Source organism: Sminthopsis crassicaudata, chromosome 5 (assembly GCF_048593235.1).
Source record: "Sminthopsis crassicaudata isolate SCR6 chromosome 5, ASM4859323v1, whole genome shotgun sequence".
NCBI classification, from domain to species: domain Eukaryota; kingdom Metazoa; phylum Chordata; class Mammalia; order Dasyuromorphia; family Dasyuridae; genus Sminthopsis; species Sminthopsis crassicaudata.
In genome coordinates, this window is record NC_133621.1 from 169,408,451 (window position 1) to 169,428,550 (window position 20,100).

General features: G+C 35.4%; 2 protein-coding genes across 6 annotated transcripts in view; one reads left to right on the forward strand and one right to left on the reverse strand.

Moving 5' to 3' along the window:
• Positions 1-1,615: 1,615 nt before the first annotated feature.
• On the reverse strand, positions 1,616-19,423 carry ATP5F1C (ATP synthase F1 subunit gamma). 3 transcript variants are annotated; one of them, XM_074268716.1, is made up of 10 exons: positions 19,136-19,423; positions 13,271-13,305; positions 12,636-12,767; positions 8,020-8,224; positions 7,117-7,260; positions 6,926-6,990; positions 5,004-5,159; positions 4,246-4,342; positions 2,712-2,745; positions 1,616-1,759 (listed from the first exon to the last, which is right to left on the reverse strand). In XM_074268716.1, exons 1-9 carry the CDS (start codon positions 19,189-19,191, stop codon positions 2,739-2,741), a joined length of 897 nt encoding a protein of 298 aa, XP_074124817.1. In that variant the 5' UTR covers positions 19,192-19,423; the 3' UTR covers positions 1,616-1,759; positions 2,712-2,738. The 3 variants fall into 3 exon arrangements, with proteins under 3 accessions (XP_074124817.1, XP_074124818.1, XP_074124819.1); XM_074268717.1 differs by lacking the exon at positions 2,712-2,745 and having other exon boundaries at positions 19,136-19,409; XM_074268718.1 differs by lacking the exons at positions 1,616-1,759; positions 2,712-2,745 and having other exon boundaries at positions 4,242-4,342; positions 19,136-19,409.
• The window catches only part of KIN (Kin17 DNA and RNA binding protein), a 34,672-nt gene continuing 33,992 nt past the window's right edge, over positions 19,421-20,100 (forward strand). For all 3 annotated transcript variants that reach the window (XM_074268713.1, XM_074268712.1, XM_074268714.1), the window contains exon 1: positions 19,421-19,622. In XM_074268713.1, coding sequence (XP_074124814.1) covers positions 19,509-19,622 — 114 coding nt within the window. In that variant the 5' untranslated portion in view covers positions 19,421-19,508. The remainder of the gene's footprint in view (positions 19,623-20,100) is intronic.

Consider the following 20,100-nt stretch of genomic DNA (forward strand, 5'->3'; position numbering starts at 1 on the left):
AGGGGTAGAGATTTATATCAGGGAAACCAACCCAGGAGCCTTTTGAACAATTCAGGCATGAAGAAATGAGGGCTTGCCGCAGGGAGATGGCATTGACATAGGAAAAAAAAAAAGGAGCAAGTATATTCATAAAGTCTTTGGCAACAGAATGGATCTCAAGATGGCATCTAGGTTGTAGGCGTAGGTGACCGAATGGTGGAGCCTTTGACAAAATATGGAGAAGTTAGAAGAATGTCGAATATATATAAGAGATATGAAAAAATTCTTTATTCTTCCAATTTATTTTTCCACATTGCACAAGTAATCATATAGAGTTCATTTCTGTTCAAATGAGGCCTAAACTCATGAGGACTTTAATTTTTGTCTATCTTCAGTTGAACAGTTATCTTAATAAGTACTTTTGCTTATTAGGTAAGAAGGTGGTCATTATTTTTACTATTTTGCGTACACATGCTTTAAGAGCTACCCAAATTTTGAAATATTCCATATATGTTTCAGATACATTTTTCCAATGTTTGCTGAAGCCATACTATATACTCTTGAGGTAACAGGGAAGGAACATTAAATGATGGATAACAGCATTTTTAAGAGGTCTTGGCAAATCAAAGATAGAAGCAACAACCAAATCAGCCTAGAAGCAGTGTGCAGCTTGAAAAAGAGACAGGAAGCAGCATATGCTGGGCAAGTCAATCTTACATTACTTTGACCCACATATCTCCTCAGAATTTGTTATAGCATAGAATGATGAATCCAAGAGCCTTGTGCATATACCAAAACATCCCAAACCATGAGCCCTGCTTCCAGCCCAGTCCTTCTTGTAATCAAAGGGGACAGTCTCTGTGGAGAAATGGCCCATTTCCTCCTTACCGCTAGGAAGGACTGCTAACCAATCAATAAACATAATCAATTAACATAAGGCAGGAGCCCCAGGAATGGCAACACCCACTCAGATTACTAGTCCTGCTTTCCTCCCTGCCTTCTTAACTATTATTTAGGGAAGTAACTCTTATGAAAGGGCCAGCCCATACAGCAAGGCACTTTGGGGAGGAGGCAGCATATGCAAGCCAAATCAGTCTGCCACCACTATTTCCCCATATAATCTAATGGAGCTATCCTAGGAGCCCATGCCTCAAAAATTCATACTTTTGGACACTAAATTCTGGCACCTGCTCTATTAAATGCTATAGTCACAGCTACCCAAGGCTCAGACAATGAAGCTTTTGCCACCATCAAATAGTTCAATATCAGAAAGTACTATTTTTTAAAAAAATAACATTAAAGAAGAAACATTATTATCTGTTCTGCTGGTAGCTCAAAAGGATAGGAACCTTCCATATGTGTTGTCTTCTCTCATTCTAAATCTCAATAAGTTACAAGTTAGAGAACATCTTAAAAAAAGGGGGTGAAAAATAAAAGCAGGAAAGTTCATCTTTATCTTACTATTAATAAATCATTGTTTTAAAAATAATCTCAATGAGGTTCCTTTCATAACATTTTACTCTGAATTGTTAATGTTTATACAACAGCAGTCTATTATACAAACTGATATTTTCTAGTTAAAAAAATTGTAAATGTCGCAACTGTAATTCTACAAGACAATATAGAAAAAACATTGTTTTCACATAATTTGTTTATTGTAAGATAATTTACAAATATTTTGTCTTCCATGGTACACAATGGACCATGTATACAAAGGAGTTCTTCTGACAGACAAAATTAGGCTAAACTAATTTGTTTGCTTCATATTTCACGTCTTTACCTGAAAAATAAAAACAAATTTAATTAGTTAATTAGGAAGATAAAAGTATCCTAGAGGATATACCCTAGATTCTTTTAAAGAATAACATATTTTTATAAGGAAGCTAGGTGGCCAAGTGGATGGAATGCTGAGCCTAGTTAATAAAGAAGATTCATCTTTCTAAGGTCAATTCTGGCCTCAGACAAGTTGCTCAACCCTGTCTCAGTTCCTCATCTATAAAATGAGCTGGAAAAGGAAATGGCAAAGTAGTTCAGCATTTCTGCCGAACCTTCTCCCACCCCAAGTTGGACACTACTTAAACAAAATCCTATTGTTGCAAACTGTCCTAATCAGACCTGAAATTTAATGAAATTTTATGACATGTGTTTTCTATTACTAGGTCAAAGTCCCTATCTGATAAAAATACTGTTGATATCTTTCTTTTTAAAATCTCCTTATACTACATGCCTAGACTCAATAATTCAAGAATCTGTCACTTTTGTGTGTAGGTACTTACATATATGTAGATAGATCATAATCCTTCTACCACTTGAGAGATGGTCCATAGCTGCTAGGGCAATTCAGCAACAGGTGTCTAAATTGGTGACACCTCTCTCCATTTCTAGCTACACTCTCATTGCTTACCAGAAAGAGAGCCCATACTTTAAACATTTGCATTCTGGTAGGAACCATGAAAATCTGCACTCTGCAGATATTGTCCAGGAGAACCTAGAGTCATTATTGACCAAAACTTCAGTGAAGGACTTGTCTAACCTAATTTCTTTGAATGAGTTTATTTTTATTTTAATATAATAAAACCTTCAAACACATGGAACCTTTTATAAAAATAATTCTCATAGATTTTAAAATACCTTTTTAAAATACCTGTAATTTGTTGCATTAATTAAATTTGTTTTTTTTTCTTTCAGGGGTTAAGAGGGATGGGAAGGTAGGTGAAGTGTCACCACTTTACCTCGAATTTGGATAATACTCGGATCCATTAGTTCCTGGTTATTAGGTTAAAGGAAAAAAAAACACAAGCAGATCAAGAATCATTCCATGCAATTCAACCATTCATATTATTTTAGACCAAAAAAAAAAAAAAAAAAAAAAAAAAAAAAAAAAAAAAAAAAAAAAGCGCATAATTCTTTACCTATATATCAAAGAAATATTCAAACATTTTCATCAACAATTTTACTAATTTACTAATGTATAGTTAGAAACTATAAGCTTTTTTCCATGCAAACTATGTAAGGCACAAAAATTAATAAAAACTTTTTATCTATGGGCAACACTCAGAATCAATAAATGCTGTAGTCTATTCACATTTTACTGTTAAACATACAAATGTCCACAAGCAATAAAAACTAAAACTTCTGTTCAGAATAACCAGAATATTTCCTGGTTCCTGTGCAAACTAATTTGTCATATATATAACATATCTTTACCTGTATAAATCCTATTTTTCCCAGGTCGTATTGTTTCTTTGGTGTAAGGACACACTGTTCTTTACCTCATCACTACTCTTTTAAAGCTCAGCTCAAAAACCACTTCTTTCATGAAGTATTCTCATCTCTCTTTGAGTAGGTATGAGGGTTATGGAAGTAATAATTTTTGTCTCTTAGAGAACATATCAAATTCTGTCTTGTATTTAATTCTATACAAGTATTATCTTCCTTATAAGACTAGAGGAGCCTTTTTTCCTAGTTTGTAAGGAAGGGGTTGCTCCTTCTTGCAAAAGCTAATTTCTTCATTAGGCATCTCGATCCCATCCTCTTCCTTTGTGTTTTATCTAGAAGCATGTGCTCTCTATATCATTTGAGCTTTTTCTATTTCCAGTATGGAATCCACTGGTGCTATCCCATTGTCTTCAAGCATGACCTACACATATCCCATTCCTAAAAAAATTCTCCACTTGATAACTGACACCCTAAAACTGTTACCTTATATCTGTTCCATTTTAAAGCCACACATATTATTCTTTCTGAATTTCTTTATTTCACTCATTTCTTCCTTTTTTTCTTTTCAAAGGCTGGATTTCATTCTCTCACTCATGCTGGACATGCAATGGCTACTCACAAATCCAGTCTCATTAGTGATTGGCATATAAGATTTCACTAGCTCTATTTCTATTCAGGCTGGTAAGCCCCTCACTAGGCAGTATATAGTCTTACTCTTATTGATAAGCCTATTACTTGAAATATTATTTTTTAAAAAATGCTTCCTCCCTCTCTTTCCCCACTGTTAATTTATCATAGGGAAGAGTTTATTGGAGACTGTTTGATTTCCTATTAATTTGAAAATGGTAAAAATGACAATAGTCATTTATAAAAGAAATATGAACCTTAATATTCAGTGATATTAGCCATAACACACTGAAGAAAAAAACTCATCTTCATTAGATGTCATTGTCTCTCTCAAATTTTAGTAACTATATACTACACTAAAACAAGCAGAAATAAGGGATGCAAGAACTAAATTAATATAAAATCTAAATAAATACTTACAGAGCTGCAGCACCAGAGATGATTTCAATCAACTCTTTTGTGATAACAGCTTGGCGAGTACGGTTAAATGTCAAAGTCAACTTGTCAATCATCTCAGCTACAAAAAACAACACCCCCCAATTCATTATTTTAAATTATAACACATTAGTGTATATATATATATGTACACACACACAAAACAAACAAACAAACAAACAAACAAAAAAAACCACACACACACAAAAAACCCCATTGAGCTAGCTTTGAAAAACAGATGCTTAAGACAGAACCCTAAAAATAGGACTAGTTATTAGTATTAAGGCATTAGTTATTTTTTTTTAAACCATTAAGTATAGGTCTCTATCCTTATTCAGGGTGATCATTTTGGGATTAACATCTCAAAGTATATCATTATTCCCTAAACAAGATAGATATACTTTTGCAATGGTAAACTTCTAATTGCACTGCACCTTTTAAACATACTTTCACATTTGTAATTTCATTTCTTTCTTATAATCAGTCAGAAAGACACATAGGCCATACAGTAGTATTAAGCTCATTTTATAAATTAAAAAATATGGCAAAAGATCTGATATTATAGGATTATTATTACAAAACAATGTCAATAGAGAAGATTAAACTAGTACTGTCACTAATTGAGATGGCACATGTCATCACAAGATCTAATATTGTTAACACTCAAAAAGCTATAAACATGGTATTTTCAAAACTTCTTTATATTTCTAAGCTATTAAATTAGCAAAATATAGTGTTCTTACAGGCATTCTTGCTAGCATTATCCATAGCTGTCATTCTTGCACTCTGCTCACTGGTGGTAGACTCCTTTAGAGTATAGTAGATGATGTTTGCCAGGCTATACTCTTGATAATTTTGCAACACATCAGCATCAATGTCATCATAAATGCTCATACTCTCTGTTAAGACAAATTAGTTTTAAAACAACGTTGCTGAGTACTGATACAATGAAAACTCATTTTTATGATTACAAGATGTAAGTAATATACTTTAAACCCTTTCAGAGCTATTTAATTTAAAGAGTGATATCTGAAAGAACCTAATTAAAAGGTTAATGCTAAATCCCACAGGCAAAAGTCCTTTGGCTTTGTGATGTTATCAGTTAAAAAAACATTTACAGATCACTCCTACTCTATCAGGTTTCTTGTAACAAAGTAAAACAATTAAGTAAACTAACACTGTCCTCAACTGAAAGTACATGTAGTAACATTTCACATCTGTAGCAACTAATGTTTTTTAAGAATAAGTTTTATTGATGTCACCTGTTTCTTACACCAGTTATTTCTAGTATCCTTCCTTTTCCCCCTCCCAAAGAGCCATTCCATATAACGAGTAGTATTTTTTAAAGGGGAAAAATCAGCAACCAACTCTGTTTCTAATCTATTTTCTTCTTCTCAGTCCATGTTCCATTGGAGGAAAAAATTTTTGAAATAAATATGAGTAATCAAAATAAATTTCTTCAATGTATATAAAAACATCCCATTATACATTTCAATCACCTTCAGTTATCAGCTGAAAGAACTGAAATAAGAGAAATTTGCATTTTTTGAATGCAAATGTTAAGAAAACATTGCTGCTGAGAACAAGAAAATTTCAGGCACTCAAAATAGAGCAAAAGAACTAAAAACTGCTTTGGAATTTATTACGTTAGCTTCAAAATGACTTCTCAATTCCATTAGGAATTGTACAACACTTCACTTCTAAACACTTGGAATAAAACTAAAAATTGTTATCAAGTTAGTAATTAAATAAAGTATTCCTAGAAACAAAGGTCCATCTTAAATACAAATATTCTGTTGAGTTATTGAATGGTGGTCTGTTAGGGAACACAACAGTCCGCAAAGAACAGAAATGAGTTATTTAAAGGGAAAGAGAAGCCAGTCATAGGTAATTACTGAAATATCTAAAGGTCACACAGACTGAAAACTATGTAAAGAAATATGATTTATAAAGAACTCATTGAGTAAACAAAAAAGACAATGGTCATTTGAAAAGAGCAAGGGATAACCTGTGGACAATCTGTGTGATCCACTGGTATTTTCATGTTAGAAGAAAGCAAGTCAGACCCCAAAATGTTGGGTGGACTCCTTGTGAACTTGTGGAGAGGCAATGGACTAGAATCCCACAGGCATAGGTTGTCTATTATCTGAATTACTGGAATATCCATCCAATTTAATAATAACACATATCCATCTGAGTAAAACAAAATTTAATGTTAGTCACAGCAAAGAGGAATCAATCAAGATGGACTGAGATTTTACCAAGGCAAATGAATTTCTCTCAATGTTAAGAAATTGCTCCAAATGACCTTATTGTTAGCTCAGTGCTCATTCTGTTATATTTTTGGGGATCTTTTTCTTTCCTTGTTGTCCCTGAGAAGATAAAATGAACTGTCCCTTCTTACAAAGAAAAATAATTTAGCAAAAATATTCAGTACAATGTTTGCAGTTTTTCTTAGTAGTCTTATGCCTCTACCATGAGAAGATTTCTTTTACTATTTAACACAAATCTCTACTAATGGGAGAGGATGGGCAAGGATGATATCTGTCTCCACTAATTCTAGGCATGTAATGAAATGATTAAATAAATGCCTGTTGAACAACAAGATAGATTACATCACTCTGAAAACATACTGTTATGTAAATTTTAAAATTTTAATACTTACCAGCACTTGCAATTGTATTTAGGGAAAAGATGGGTTTTTCTTCTGTCTTATAAGAGATAACAGACCTAAAGAAGATGAAAATATAATTTTCAAAATAATTTAAGACACGTCTCTATGTATTTGTGATTAGTGATATGCTTAAATAAAATAATTCTGTCCACATTAACATATTTTAAAATAAGTTATCTTACCTGAATCGATTAAAAATAATAGATCCTTCATCAAATTCATATCCAGAATTTAATAGCTCAAGGGCAATGATTGAAGCATCTCCAAAAGTAGGGGGCTTCCTTCCTACTTCTTTAAATGACACCAAGAAGTGGTCAGAATGAGTCCTAAAACAAAATCATGTCTCTATTAAAGTCATAGCGTTAGGATTAATGAAATAATACAGACTGAAAGATTCATTGTGGGTATTTATTTAAAAAACAAACAAACAAACAAACAAAAAAAAACAACACGGAGCTCTCTATGGGTTTTTCTGAAGTTCATCAATTACTCTTAACACATTTCCTCCTATTCTTCTAGATAACTGTAAATGACTAATACAGAAGCAGTAAGGGAAAGATTTTTCATCTTTATTGTTAACAAATGGCTTTGGCCTTCTGATAAATCCAGTAGAATCATTCTCAGAATAACATTTTTAAAAATACATAAAACAAAATTCTCAGAATTATAAAGGAAAACAATTATACAAAAATAATGACTTACTGAAATAATTTTTAAAAAGTTCACAGATCCCAGGTTAAGAACCTTGTGGCCTAGTCTCATACTTTGTTCTTTTTATTTCATTTCTCCCTTTTCTTTGTTTTCTCTTTTATAGGATCATAGTCTTTAGCTGCTGACAGGAATTGTTTTATTTACTGAATGGTGATGAGGAAGAAAAAGCAGAAAGTGAAGTAAAAAAGTGTATTCTAAGAGTTACATCATGGAAAACAATTAACATAAAACTCCATCTAAAATAACTGCCAATTTATAAAGCACTTTCTTTAGTCATAATTTGAACTCAGACCTTCTTCAAATTTAATGTCTTCCTTTTTGATTTCTTATATATATATTTCTATTTTTGGTCAAAGTCTGCAACAAACACTTACCTAGTAAGTATGCCTCTGATTTTGTCACCAACTCCAACAATCATAACTTCCTTCCCAGCTGCTGTGAGGGTAGCAACCTCATTTTTTATCAGTTTGGCAACTGAGGAATGGATAGCACCACAAAGGCCTCTATCTGAGGATACACCAATAAGGAGGTGTTTCTTCATGTCTTCTGCAACCTTAATATCAGCTTTTTCATAAAGAGCTTAAAAAAAGAAAAAAGAAATAGATTTAGTGATAAATAACAGAAACAAAGGAAAAATTGGTTGATTTAAGAAATATCCAGTAAAATTCAAGCATTGACAATTTTAAAGAATGCCTGTATTACAATCCCTCTTATGATATAGGTCAAATTCTGTAACACAATCTTCACATAAATAATTCTGAGCCCTCATCAAAGGTCTTCTATCCTCCCAAAGAGAACTCAATAGAACTTAAGTCTAGTAAATAAGGAAACTTGAACAGTTTCATTTATCAAAGACATAACAGAGAATAACATCCCAACATGTGTCAAAATAGATGACTACTGCCCATTTACAGTAATTCACAGAGATACACATGATACTAGAATCTAGAGAGAATATTACCAGAGATTATAAAAGCCTAAAGCAAGAAATTGACACAAAGTGTAGTTGGTGTCTTTATCATTATTACCCATGTCAGTATGGGCAGAAGAAAAAAGAAGAGTTGGGAACTGTAAAAATAGTTGATTAAGAAGATGTATTATTCAACAACAGGTTCTGGCCAGGGAGCTAACACAGCCAGCAAATTTTGGTTTAAGAATATTTTGCCTATATACAGGACACAAGAGAACAGATAGAAATTTGCAACTGCAGTTCTCACTAGACTTGTAATGGCAGCCCTATGTAGCAGCCAGACCCAGCTCCAACTCTCTGTACTCTGAAGTGTCCTGTAGACCCTATTAATTGAAACTAAACAGGAATAAGGAGGACATGCTGCTTTGGATGTCAAACTGGTGGAACTAATGCCATGTAGAAAGCATGCAAAATATCAGTCTATTCTTCCCAGAGATGTGGTAGAAGGGAGCTTGTGCTCCAAGGTGTTGGGGAAAAAGTATATTTGGCTTTGCTGTTCATTTGAAATAAATAACACTTTCTAAAAGGGGGGGAGGGGGAGAAAGGATTTGCCTGTTATCTTAAAACACCTAATCTATGCAGGAAATAGTTTCAGAAGACAAGATCTTGGTCCCATGTTCAAAAGGATTTTAAATCCCATTAGTTTGAAGGGGAAAATGTTGAGGGCGGAATCCCAGATCTTAGATAGTTCAGCAACATATTAAAGAGTGGCATAATCAGGAGAAAGTATGAATTTTATAGCCGAAGCTGCTTCTAGTGGCAGACAAAAATTCTGATCTTAATTGGACCTTTCTATTCTTTAAGTGGGCCTTTATAGTCCTATACCTTAGGTTGGAGTCTATTAGAATTCTTAGCTTTGACAAAACTACCATAAGTCTACCATTACTGTATCTAACCAGAAAGCCAAGATATGATACCAACCCTGCTCCCCCCTTATATTCCTCCTATAAAAGGTCTTAACTGTATCTCACTAACTTGCTAATAACTCTTTTTCAGGTGCTAAATCCTCCTGCTTATTGCTACCCTTTTCCTTGCTAAAAACCCTTGTTTTAGCCTGCTATTAATAGTATAATAAAATCTCTGCCCCTTGAAAAGAACAAAACAAAATCCCCAAATCTATTCTAACGAAAACAAAAACAAACCAAAAACAAACAAAAAAAAAGGTGGAAGGGTAAAACTGCTAGGTATCTTCACCAAACTTCCTATCATAGCAAATAATTTGCAGGAAGAAAGAAAGAAAGAAAAAAAAAAAAAGAAAAAAAAGCAAGAATCAAGACTATTAAAACTGCTGACCTCAAATGCCTGTATACAAGAATCCAAAATTTAGGAAATAGGTCCTAACACAAGGATGCAAATTTGATTCCACTGGGAGACTATGGTAGGATAAAACTACTGATGGGAAATATATGATTCTGTATAGATAACTTTTCAAAATAAAGATAAGTCAAAGGGGAAGGGTAGAGTTGGTAATATCTATTAAGACAACATGCTTGTGAAAAAAAAAAAAATCCAGTCTAGAGGAAAGAAGTAAGTCTGATAGAATATGGGCAAAATGAAAATGATTTTTTAATGAGTATAAATACTACATACCACGTGAAGCTACAAAGCACTGTGGATAGAAAAGTGCCCTCAAAATCAAGAACATGCAGATACGTTTGGTTCTGTTACTCTGTTTAAGTCATCTAAGCTCTCAAACTTAAAGCATCTTTAACTTTCAGGTTTTAGAGTTGTCAATGTGCATGAGTGTTGTGTCCTGCTTTGTAGAGCCCCCATGCTGGGGTGAATATACCATCCTAGTGGAGAAGTAACGAAGCAGGACTCCTGAGGATGGTGGAAATATGGAATTCATTTATTACAAGGTCATTCCCCCCTTTTGCCCTCATACCTTTATGCAACAAAAACATCACTGGACATGTGCCAAGTATGGGACCATACAACTTGCCATTATATGTAGATTGCCACCTGGTATTATTCTGCTTCAATAACAACACAGGTTGTCACCGCCTCCTGACTTCTCAGGAAGGCTGAGAGCTCTTAGGGGAAATGGGGAGCCTAACCAGACATTGTTAGCAGGTTCCCCCTGGACTGAAGGGTCTTATACCTTACCCAGAGTTTCTCCACTGTTTGTGACTCTCTATATCTAGCCCTTCCTTTTGTTTCAACTGAAACCCAGGTATATATCAGTGGCTAAATCCATCACCATGGGAGGAATCACAAAGGCAAGTTGTAATATCATATAAGAAAGTAGTAACATAAACAATAAGAATAAACAAAATACTAATCCAGAAGGTGTAGAAGAAAATAACTATCAATTTACAACCACACATACACCTCCTTCATATAAGTAGAAGGACTTTTATGTCTTTATGTTCTCTTTTCTCTCTCAAATGAAAAAAAATTTCATTTTCCCCTGTATCATTAGCAAAGGACCTCTCTTTAATAAACTGGAAAAGATCCTAAGAGGACAATCACTATGACAAAAGGTATTAAAGTACACGTGCCACATGAAAATCAGATAAAGAAACCAGAGATAAATCACATGGAAGAGTTCTGTGACCTAACGACTTTATTATAGATAATCTGGACTCCTTATGGAAGCAATTACAAATAACATATAATGAAATGCTAAATTTTGTAGTATAAAGCACAGCAAGGAAATAATAAAGGACCAGCTTGGCATTTCGAATATACAGGTTCTAGGTCAAACTCTACTGTAAACTAGTATCTCAATATTAGATAAGTTACTTGATTTTTCTACTTTTCTGTTTCCTCATCCATCAAGTTAGAAAGAATAGATAAATTAACTGGAGTAGAGAGGAAAATTTGAGCCAGACATTGAATTCCTTGAAAATGGAGGGAAAATATTCTAGCAATTGGTAAATAGATAACAAGCACCAGGATTTATATTGAGTTTGGTTCAGTAAATGACAAGGCTGGAAATGGCAATAAGAAGCAAAAAGTATTTCAAGTGTTTCACTTGAGATCAGCAAGTTGGGAAGGAGAATGAGGCAAGATGAAACTAGTAATGGAAAAGATTGGCCTCCATACACTGTCATTCAAGGAAAACTCATCTCAGTGATAGAAGATGGAAGGAACTGATACAAATATGTACCACCAAGAGCTATTCCTTAATAAGTGGACAAAAAATACAACACTTCTTCCCAAAAAGCAAACTATGCACCAAAACATGAATAAGAGAAATACAAAATCAACTCTGATCTTTCACTTAATATTATGTGAAATAGCAAAAATAAAAATAAAAGGGAATGGCCAATATGGAGGGGAGGCCCTTTTGGGAACACAGGCTATTTAATAAATTACTGATTGAGTAAAAAAAAAAAAAAAAAAAAAAAAAAGGTCCAACTCTTTGGGCTATCGAATTGGAAAGCTCAAAGAAAAATTATTATCTATTCACATCCTCTGACCTGTGAATTCTATATAGAGCATAAATTGAAGGAAATCAGAGAAAAAGAAAAGTTTATAACAGAAGGAAAGCTGCACTTGGAGCCAAATGAAAGATATATAACTCTTTTATAACCTGCAATGATTTTGTGAGGCAGAGGTGGCAAGAAGAAAGAGGTCATCCACTAATGGTCAGAGGAATACTGTAGTATTGAAGACAAATTTGTAATAATGTTTCATAAACTCATCTACTTTTTCCTCTGCCTGGGTGGTTAGTAGTATATTTCTATAATAGCATCACTTCTGTTTTTCCCTTTATTGATTTTTTCCAATGCTATTCTTTTCTATTTTTCCCAACACCACGTTCGCTTATTATGCAATGCTATCTCACAGACTCCTTGTTTATAGTTTACCTTTAAAGAAAAAACTATTAAAGGAAAATTTAGGGGAAAAAAATGTACCTAAACAGTATGTAGAAGAGATAGAATTTAAATGTGACTCTAAGTTCAGCGCTTTCCTGCAGTATTCCTAAAGAATGTTTTTAATTTGTTAATTTAAGTAATTTCTTTTAAAAATAGTCTTTTCTGTTTCAAAGTATCAATTTCACTCTCCTCTTACCCAAAGATCCAACTCCATATACTCTTGCTGGTTTCAGCTCTCGCTCAGCACGGGCATACTTTGCAGCTGCCACCATTTTCATAGACTTTGTAATTTTCTGGATGTTTTTGATTGATTTCAATCTCCTGGTAACTGAAGATCACCAGTTGTTAGAACAATTAAAAATTTCAAATAAATAATTAGTTGTGTAGAAGTACATTGGAAACCCCAAACATTTCTAATCCTCAGTTAAGTCATAAGAAACACAAGATTTCAGGCTCCCAAAGGACCATATAGTTTAATCCAATCCCTTATTTCAAAATCTGAGAAAATGAGACATAGAAAGTTTAAATAACTTGCCAAAAGTGGCACAATTGGGACTAGAAACAAAATCTCCTAAATACCATTTCACTGTACTTTCTATCAAACATGTCTTCCATGCAGGCACCTTAATGTACCAAATTAGTTCAGAAATATCATGAATTAAGTACTAAGTTTAAGGGACCTCAGAGATAATCCAGCCTGTTTCATTTTATAGATAAGTAAATGGAAATCATGAGAGGCAAAGTGCCTTGCCCAAGGACAAAAAAGAATGATTAAAATAATCTTTTGGAACTAAGACTTCTCCTTAAAACAGGGACATACAAAATACTTACTATCTTTTAAAGTTGCCATATTTCTGACTTGAATCCTGAAAATAAAAAGAAAACTTTTAAGTAACATTTCACTTCCATTTGAACAGGTTCCAAATTACCTATGGCCCACCCCCCTGCCATTTCTATTAACAGCAGAAGTATGAGTCTTGAAGTATATTTTGGTTTCACTGATTTATATGCATATATCCAATACATATGCATATATGTATATGTATATGTATATGTATATGTATATATATATATATATATATATATATCCTCCACAATTTCTCATTCTTTGTGAATTTTCTGCAATTTTCTCTTAAACCTTCTATAGGGGATTTCCTGAACATATTGGAATACTCTTTCAATACAGTTCAACTCCTGATATAAAACTATTATTTAATTTTTTCCATCAAACAGCTCTATTTTATGTGTTTTACTATTCCACAAGATGAAATCAGTGGTAGGCAAGACTGGCTTTCACATTTGTTACATGAGTCCTATCTCAGAGCCTTTTTCAAACTGCTACCCTCTTTTGGAGAGGATTGCTTCCTTTAAAGCTTTGGTCAAATACCAAACAAAACCTTTACAAAGTCTCAGTTTTATAACAACTTTTTTGGCTTTTTAACAAACTTTATTCCACTAACAGCTAAGTTAAGAGTCCCTAATACAAATCTGTTATTTTCCCAGTTGTGACAAAGTACATGAGCACATGCACAAATACACACACTCAAAAACTGTTAAGAGAATGTTAAGAATCAACTAGATTATAAACTTCTCAAGGGAGGTAAAGCAAAGGCAGAGACTAAGGCACAACCTCCTCCCCAAACAGCTCCAAATTCCTTTAAGTGATGACTCTAAATCAATTTTAGAGAATCAAAACACACTAGAAAAGAGTGGCTGAAGACAACATTGAAGGCCGCAAGAAAAGTCTATAGAACCAGGGTGGGAGCAAAGCCCACAATCCCAGTGCAGCATAGCGAGGTAGCTATGCTGGAATACCTCTTGCCCAGGGACACCAGGGAGTTCTCACAAGGTCAGCAGAGGTCTGTGACAGCAAAGTAGGAATTTAGCATGTAGTCCCAGTACAGATTAATTCCATCACTTATAGCTACAGAGGAGGGGAGACACATCTAAGAGCTCCAGGGCAGAAAAGTGCTTGTGGTCAGATTCCTAGAAGAATCTGAAAACAGGAGCATAAAACTCTGAAGCTTGGGAGAGTGCATCTTCCACCCTGGAGCCCTACTTAAGAGAGTTAAGAGAGTAATTAGGAAAATGAGTAGACAACAGAAGAAGTTTCTGACTACTGAAAGTGGTGAAAGTGAATAGTGTGCTCTATTCTAGTCATAGAATGAACCACTAATCAAGCTAACCATTTTACCTATTAATTTATATAAATAATTCAGATCACTATGACTCGATTTAATTTCAGTTTTATAATCACAATTTAACATTAGTAATGACTTGCTTTCAAACTATTTTAGATTAATTTTGTAGCTAAATTAAAAAAAAAAAAAAAGACTGAATGGCAATTCACCAAAGCTAAAGGATCCCCTCCCTCCCTGCTTATTGGTTCTTAGTCCATATCTTTCTAGACAGCTCCCTAACAGCTTTTCTGTGTTGCTGACCCTCCTGAGTACTTGCATTTCTCTTAGCTTCTGAGACATGAGTTCCTTTTTCTTGCAAGGTATTTCAGCCACTTCACTTGTCCCTTAAACAAGTATGTTCCCAAAGAGTCTTGGTCCTACTTTTTTATTCTAACTCTTCCCTCAGGGTAATTTCACCTACTCCTAAGGGTTTGCTGAGTAGATTGTGTTCAAGTCTAATTATTTACTAATAATTATTACTAAATTATTTAATGATAATTTATCTCTTGAATTCGAATTCCACCTTTCTACTTGGATACAACAGTATCTCAAACTCAATATACCCTGTTATCTCACACATCATTTCCCAAATTTCTCTATTCCCTTTTCCTTACACACAGCCACCCCTTAAAACAAGTTTTTATCAAATGGACTATCTCAAGAGCTTCTTAATCAGTCTCCCAGGATCCTAGTCTTTCCTTTCTCCAACTCAGCTCTCCCTCAAAACAGTTTCCCAAAAAACCTTCTAAGACAGAAAATATGTAACTATCTTGCTTTAGTGATTCCTTGGACCCGAAATAAAATATTTAGCACTTAAAAGCTGCCTTAACTTACTTTCCCAGATTTACTCTCTACCCAACATTTCATATCCCATTTGTGTCAAAATGACTTCCTTTCATATGTCAATGTAAGTACTATCACTACAGGAAACCTGAAACCTTTAGGTATTGGTGCCTTCCCTCTTCAAATTACCATCACCACCACTACCACTAACTTTTTTTCCCCTCATCCCCATATACATGTTTTTTAAAATTATCAAAATGTACTTTAAATGTTAATTCCTGCCTCATTTCTCAACACTACTATCACCTGCCAGTGATTCCCTTGACAACTAAACTTTGTATTTTACTTATGTTCCAGGACTAAACGAGCTTTTTGAAAGTAAGAACTTCCTTTGCTCTTATGAAAAAACAAAAAAGATTTATTAAATGCTTACCATAACTAAAGCACTGAGTACACAAGAAAAGCAGAGGCAGCAAATGGCTCCGGAGAAGTATGTAAATCCAGCCAGTGAATATACCCATGAATACACCAAGGGCTTAAAACTGCTGACCTGACTTTGAATCAGGCTAATCCTTTGGCTGGTTGTTAAGCATAAGAAGCTAAACTGATGGAAAGAGTATGAGATCTTGGAGAGAAGCAGCTGAGAAGGCGCAAGATGGCATTTTTCAGAGAGCCTCAGCTTTCTGATAACTGTTACCATATCATATCATAGATTCATTTATTGAACTGTAGGTTACATATTGTTATACTGCACAATCAAAGATACTCAATCACCTCAAATTAGTGATTTTTATTTTATCTCTAAAAATTCTCTTTAAAAAAGTACAGCATTAAACATCAAGGGTTAACAAAATGGGACCTAATATATTTACAAACTGTGATACTACCTTCTTTATATAGTTATTATGATGAAATGTGTAGCATATTATATATATTTTTAAAGACTAAATATTGTGTTTTAATTTGGGTATCATTAGCAGTCATAAATAGCAAATGTTGCTTTATAAAGGATAGCAACCATTTAGTAGAATGTTGTCTTTCAAGAAAAAGAAATGCAATGATAAAATAGAAAGTGTCTACAATAGCTAACAGTAAAAAAGTAATTTAAAATGAAATTCAGCTTGTTATCATGTTTGTTTAGTGTTTACTTACACTTCATTTTTCTGTAAGGCAGATACTCCTTTCCCCCCTTTAAAATCTACCTAACGTGTATGTGTACACACACACACACACACACACACACACACACACACACACACACACACACACACACACACACACACTTTTCAAGTTTTAAATCCAAAAAACAGGTAAATAATAAGAAAAAACATCAAATTAAAACAATATGGCAGGAGAAGAGTTGAAACAAAAAGGAATATGACATGATGAGCTTTGCATAACAGTGGTGCTTAGTGAGCACATGACTTCGAAGTAGACCTCAAGATAGGCTTCTGGACTTCTGAGGCTGTAGGATAATCAACAGAATAGCCTTAAAAATCTGAGGCATGGAGTCAGGACTTGGGTTTAAATCCCACTTCTTCCAATTCCTTTGTGAGTTTGGGCAAAACATTTAACTTCTCTGGGCCTGTTTCCTTATTTGTTAAATGAAGATATTGGACAAGATGATTTTAAAAGTCAAAAAGTTCCATAATTCTATGATTTAATTGGAGTTCTAAGTGAGGGTCCTAGTTTAAATTAGACTGTATAATTTCTTTCTTTTTTTTAGTTTTTTAAGTAATATTTTGTTTTGTCCCCAATTACATTTTAAAAGTTTTTAGCATTCATTTTTTTGATGCTTAAATTCTTTTTTTTTTAAATGCATGAGTAATTTAAATTTTGTTTTTTTAACAACATTATCCCTTGTATTCATTTTTCCAAATTTTCCCCTCCCTCACTCTACTCCCTCCCCTAGTGATCCCATAGACTGTATAATTTCAACAACGATACTGTAAGAGGGCTACACACTGGGAAATGAGTGTAAACTGTTTGCATTTTTGTTTTTCTTCCCAGGTTATTTTTACCTTCTGAATCCAATTCTTCCTGTACAACAAGAAGCTCGGTTCTGCACACACATATTGTTTCTAGGATATATTATAACACATTTAACATGTATGGGACTGTCTGCCATGTAGGGAAGGGGGAGTGCAAGGGATAATGTTGTAAAAAATTACCCATGCATATGTACTGTCAAAAAAAAAAGTTATAGTTAAAGTCAAGGATTCCATGAGTACATTATAACCTTGATTTCAGAAGAGCTTTCATTTCATTTTAACTATGGTAACCATTTAAAAATGTCATACTTGTATGACCCTGGGCACTTAACCCCAATTGCCTCAGCAAAAAAAATAAAAAATAAAATAAAATGTATATAGGCGATATTAATACAGTACAATATATGTTTTTCTTTTTTGGGTCTAAAACCCACACTAATAATATTTTACTAAAATATGTTCTAGATTGCACATGTCTAATATATATTGGATTACTTGCCATTTAAGACGGGATAGGGGAAGGGAGGGAAAAATTCTGGAACACAAGATAAATGTTGAAAATTATCCATGCACATTTTGAAAATAAAGCTATAATAAATTTTTTTTCTACATAAAAAAATTACTTTTCTAATCTCATGATTAAGTCAAACAAAACTTACAAATTTATGCAGCTTTAATGACTTAGCAGTCCCACTATTCTGATACTGTCTCATATCTCTTATTACATATTAAGTGCTTAAAAGTTTAAAAAATTACCAATATCTCCCCCTCATTTGTTTCAGACAGCCAATGATACAGCATTACTCCTAAAAACATCACTAAACAAGATTTTCCCTGCACTCTAGTACCTCTATTTTATGACCTCCAAATAGCCCTAATCTGTGTGGCAGCAAAGAATGACACAAATCTATTCTGATCCCAGATTCTAGGGCCTAATTGCCTTAGCACTGTGACCTTCCTAAGGAGGTCTTCGAAATAATTTCCTGCAAAACCTCTATTCTTTTCGAGAACCCAATCTCCAGGCCCAACCTCTCTTATACAATATTTTTCCCTCTTTGGGTATTAGCTTAATTCAATGAGCACATATTTCATGCACTCTATCTTACACAAGAATCCTTTTAAAAGCCAAGTTTTTTTCTTCCTTTATGGATTTTCACTTACGTAAAAATCCTTAAAATAAACTTTTTTGGGCATATCTAAGTCTTAATTCACTTAGCAAAAAATTTAAACATTATTTCTTACACAACGATCCCTAAACGGGAGTTTGTCCCTTTGGGAAGATTAACCTTTAATTCAATACGCATATCGCGTTCGCGGGACAAAGTCGTGGGGTTACCGGCGCCCATGAACTTCCTCCGTGCTCCAGGTGGCTTTTGCACTTTTGACCCTTCAGAGCTTTAGGCTTTCCGAGCCCCGCGGCGGCCTCACCCCTGCTGCCCTTAAAGCCTGACATTCAGGGTCATCCGCTCCCCCACCCACCCGGATAAACTCTCCACCAGCTGGCCCGCCTTCGGTCCTGGGGCACCAAGGGCACAGTCCCCTTGGGTGACTTTCCTCGTCTCCCTAGCCATGCTGCGGTCCGAGCTTTCCCCGGGCCTCCTCCCCTCAGAGGAAGAGGCCTAGTCCGGGCCCACGACCCTTCCCACCCTCCCCTGCCACGTCCTCAAAACTACTGCCCCGGCGTCCGATGCTATTCAGACAATCCCCTGATCATTCTGCCTCTATCCTCGGGGGTCGCGTACCATTGTGGCTGCAGAGCCCAGACCGAAGAGCCAGCGATTGCAGCTCGACAGAACATGGTGGTACCGGTCCTGCTGAAGGTCGGACAGACAGACCCCACCGCGCTTGCGCCGAATATTCCTCCCGCCCTCTTTGTCTGGCTTCCCCCGACAAAGCCTCGCGATATTTGGATTAGGGTTGTGTGTGGCTTTTTTTTTTTTCCAATTCTTCCTTCCTGAGTTTTTTTCTTTTCTGTCTCTCACGGACACCCGTCGTTCCCCGCCCCCCTCCCTCTCTGCTTCCGGTTGACACTGCTTCCGGTTTATATAGGGGAGGGGGGGGGGGCGGGCGCAGAGAGCAGAAGGGTCTTGTCGATGGTCGCAGTTTCTTCTTACAATGGGGAAATCCGATTTCCTTACCCCCAAGGCCATCGCTAACCGGATCAAATCCAAGGGTCTCCAGAAGCTGCGCTGGTACTGCCAGATGTGTCAGAAGCAGTGCCGGGATGAGGTGAGAGCTTAGGGGCTTACTTCGCGATCCTAGCACTCGAGGGGCCTGGGGTTCGAGTCCCGGCGCCTCGAGTCCTGTTCCGAGAGCTGGCAGAGTGGAGGCGCTGATGGGAGGCTTGTTTGGGAGCTCTTTAACCTTTCAGTAAGCGAAGGCCTTTGTTCGGCGTCTGCTAGGTGAGCTAAGCGATGGGGCTACAAAAGGGGCGCTGCCGTCCGTGGGGGAGACTCCGTGCAAACAAACAACTACCGAGAAAGCTACGTGTAGCCCGGCTTCTCAGAGCTCTCTTCGCCGGGAAATGTTTGCGGGACCTTGGGCGTATAAATAGGCATATAAAACTGACATTTACTGATCATAATTTCGAGACCCCCCCCATTCAGTTATGCGACCCCCATGTGGGAGTGAAAGTCTTAAGAAGCTTCGACATACAGGAAATAATTCAGTGAATTCCTTAGAATTAGGAGGGACTGAGGAGGGCTCC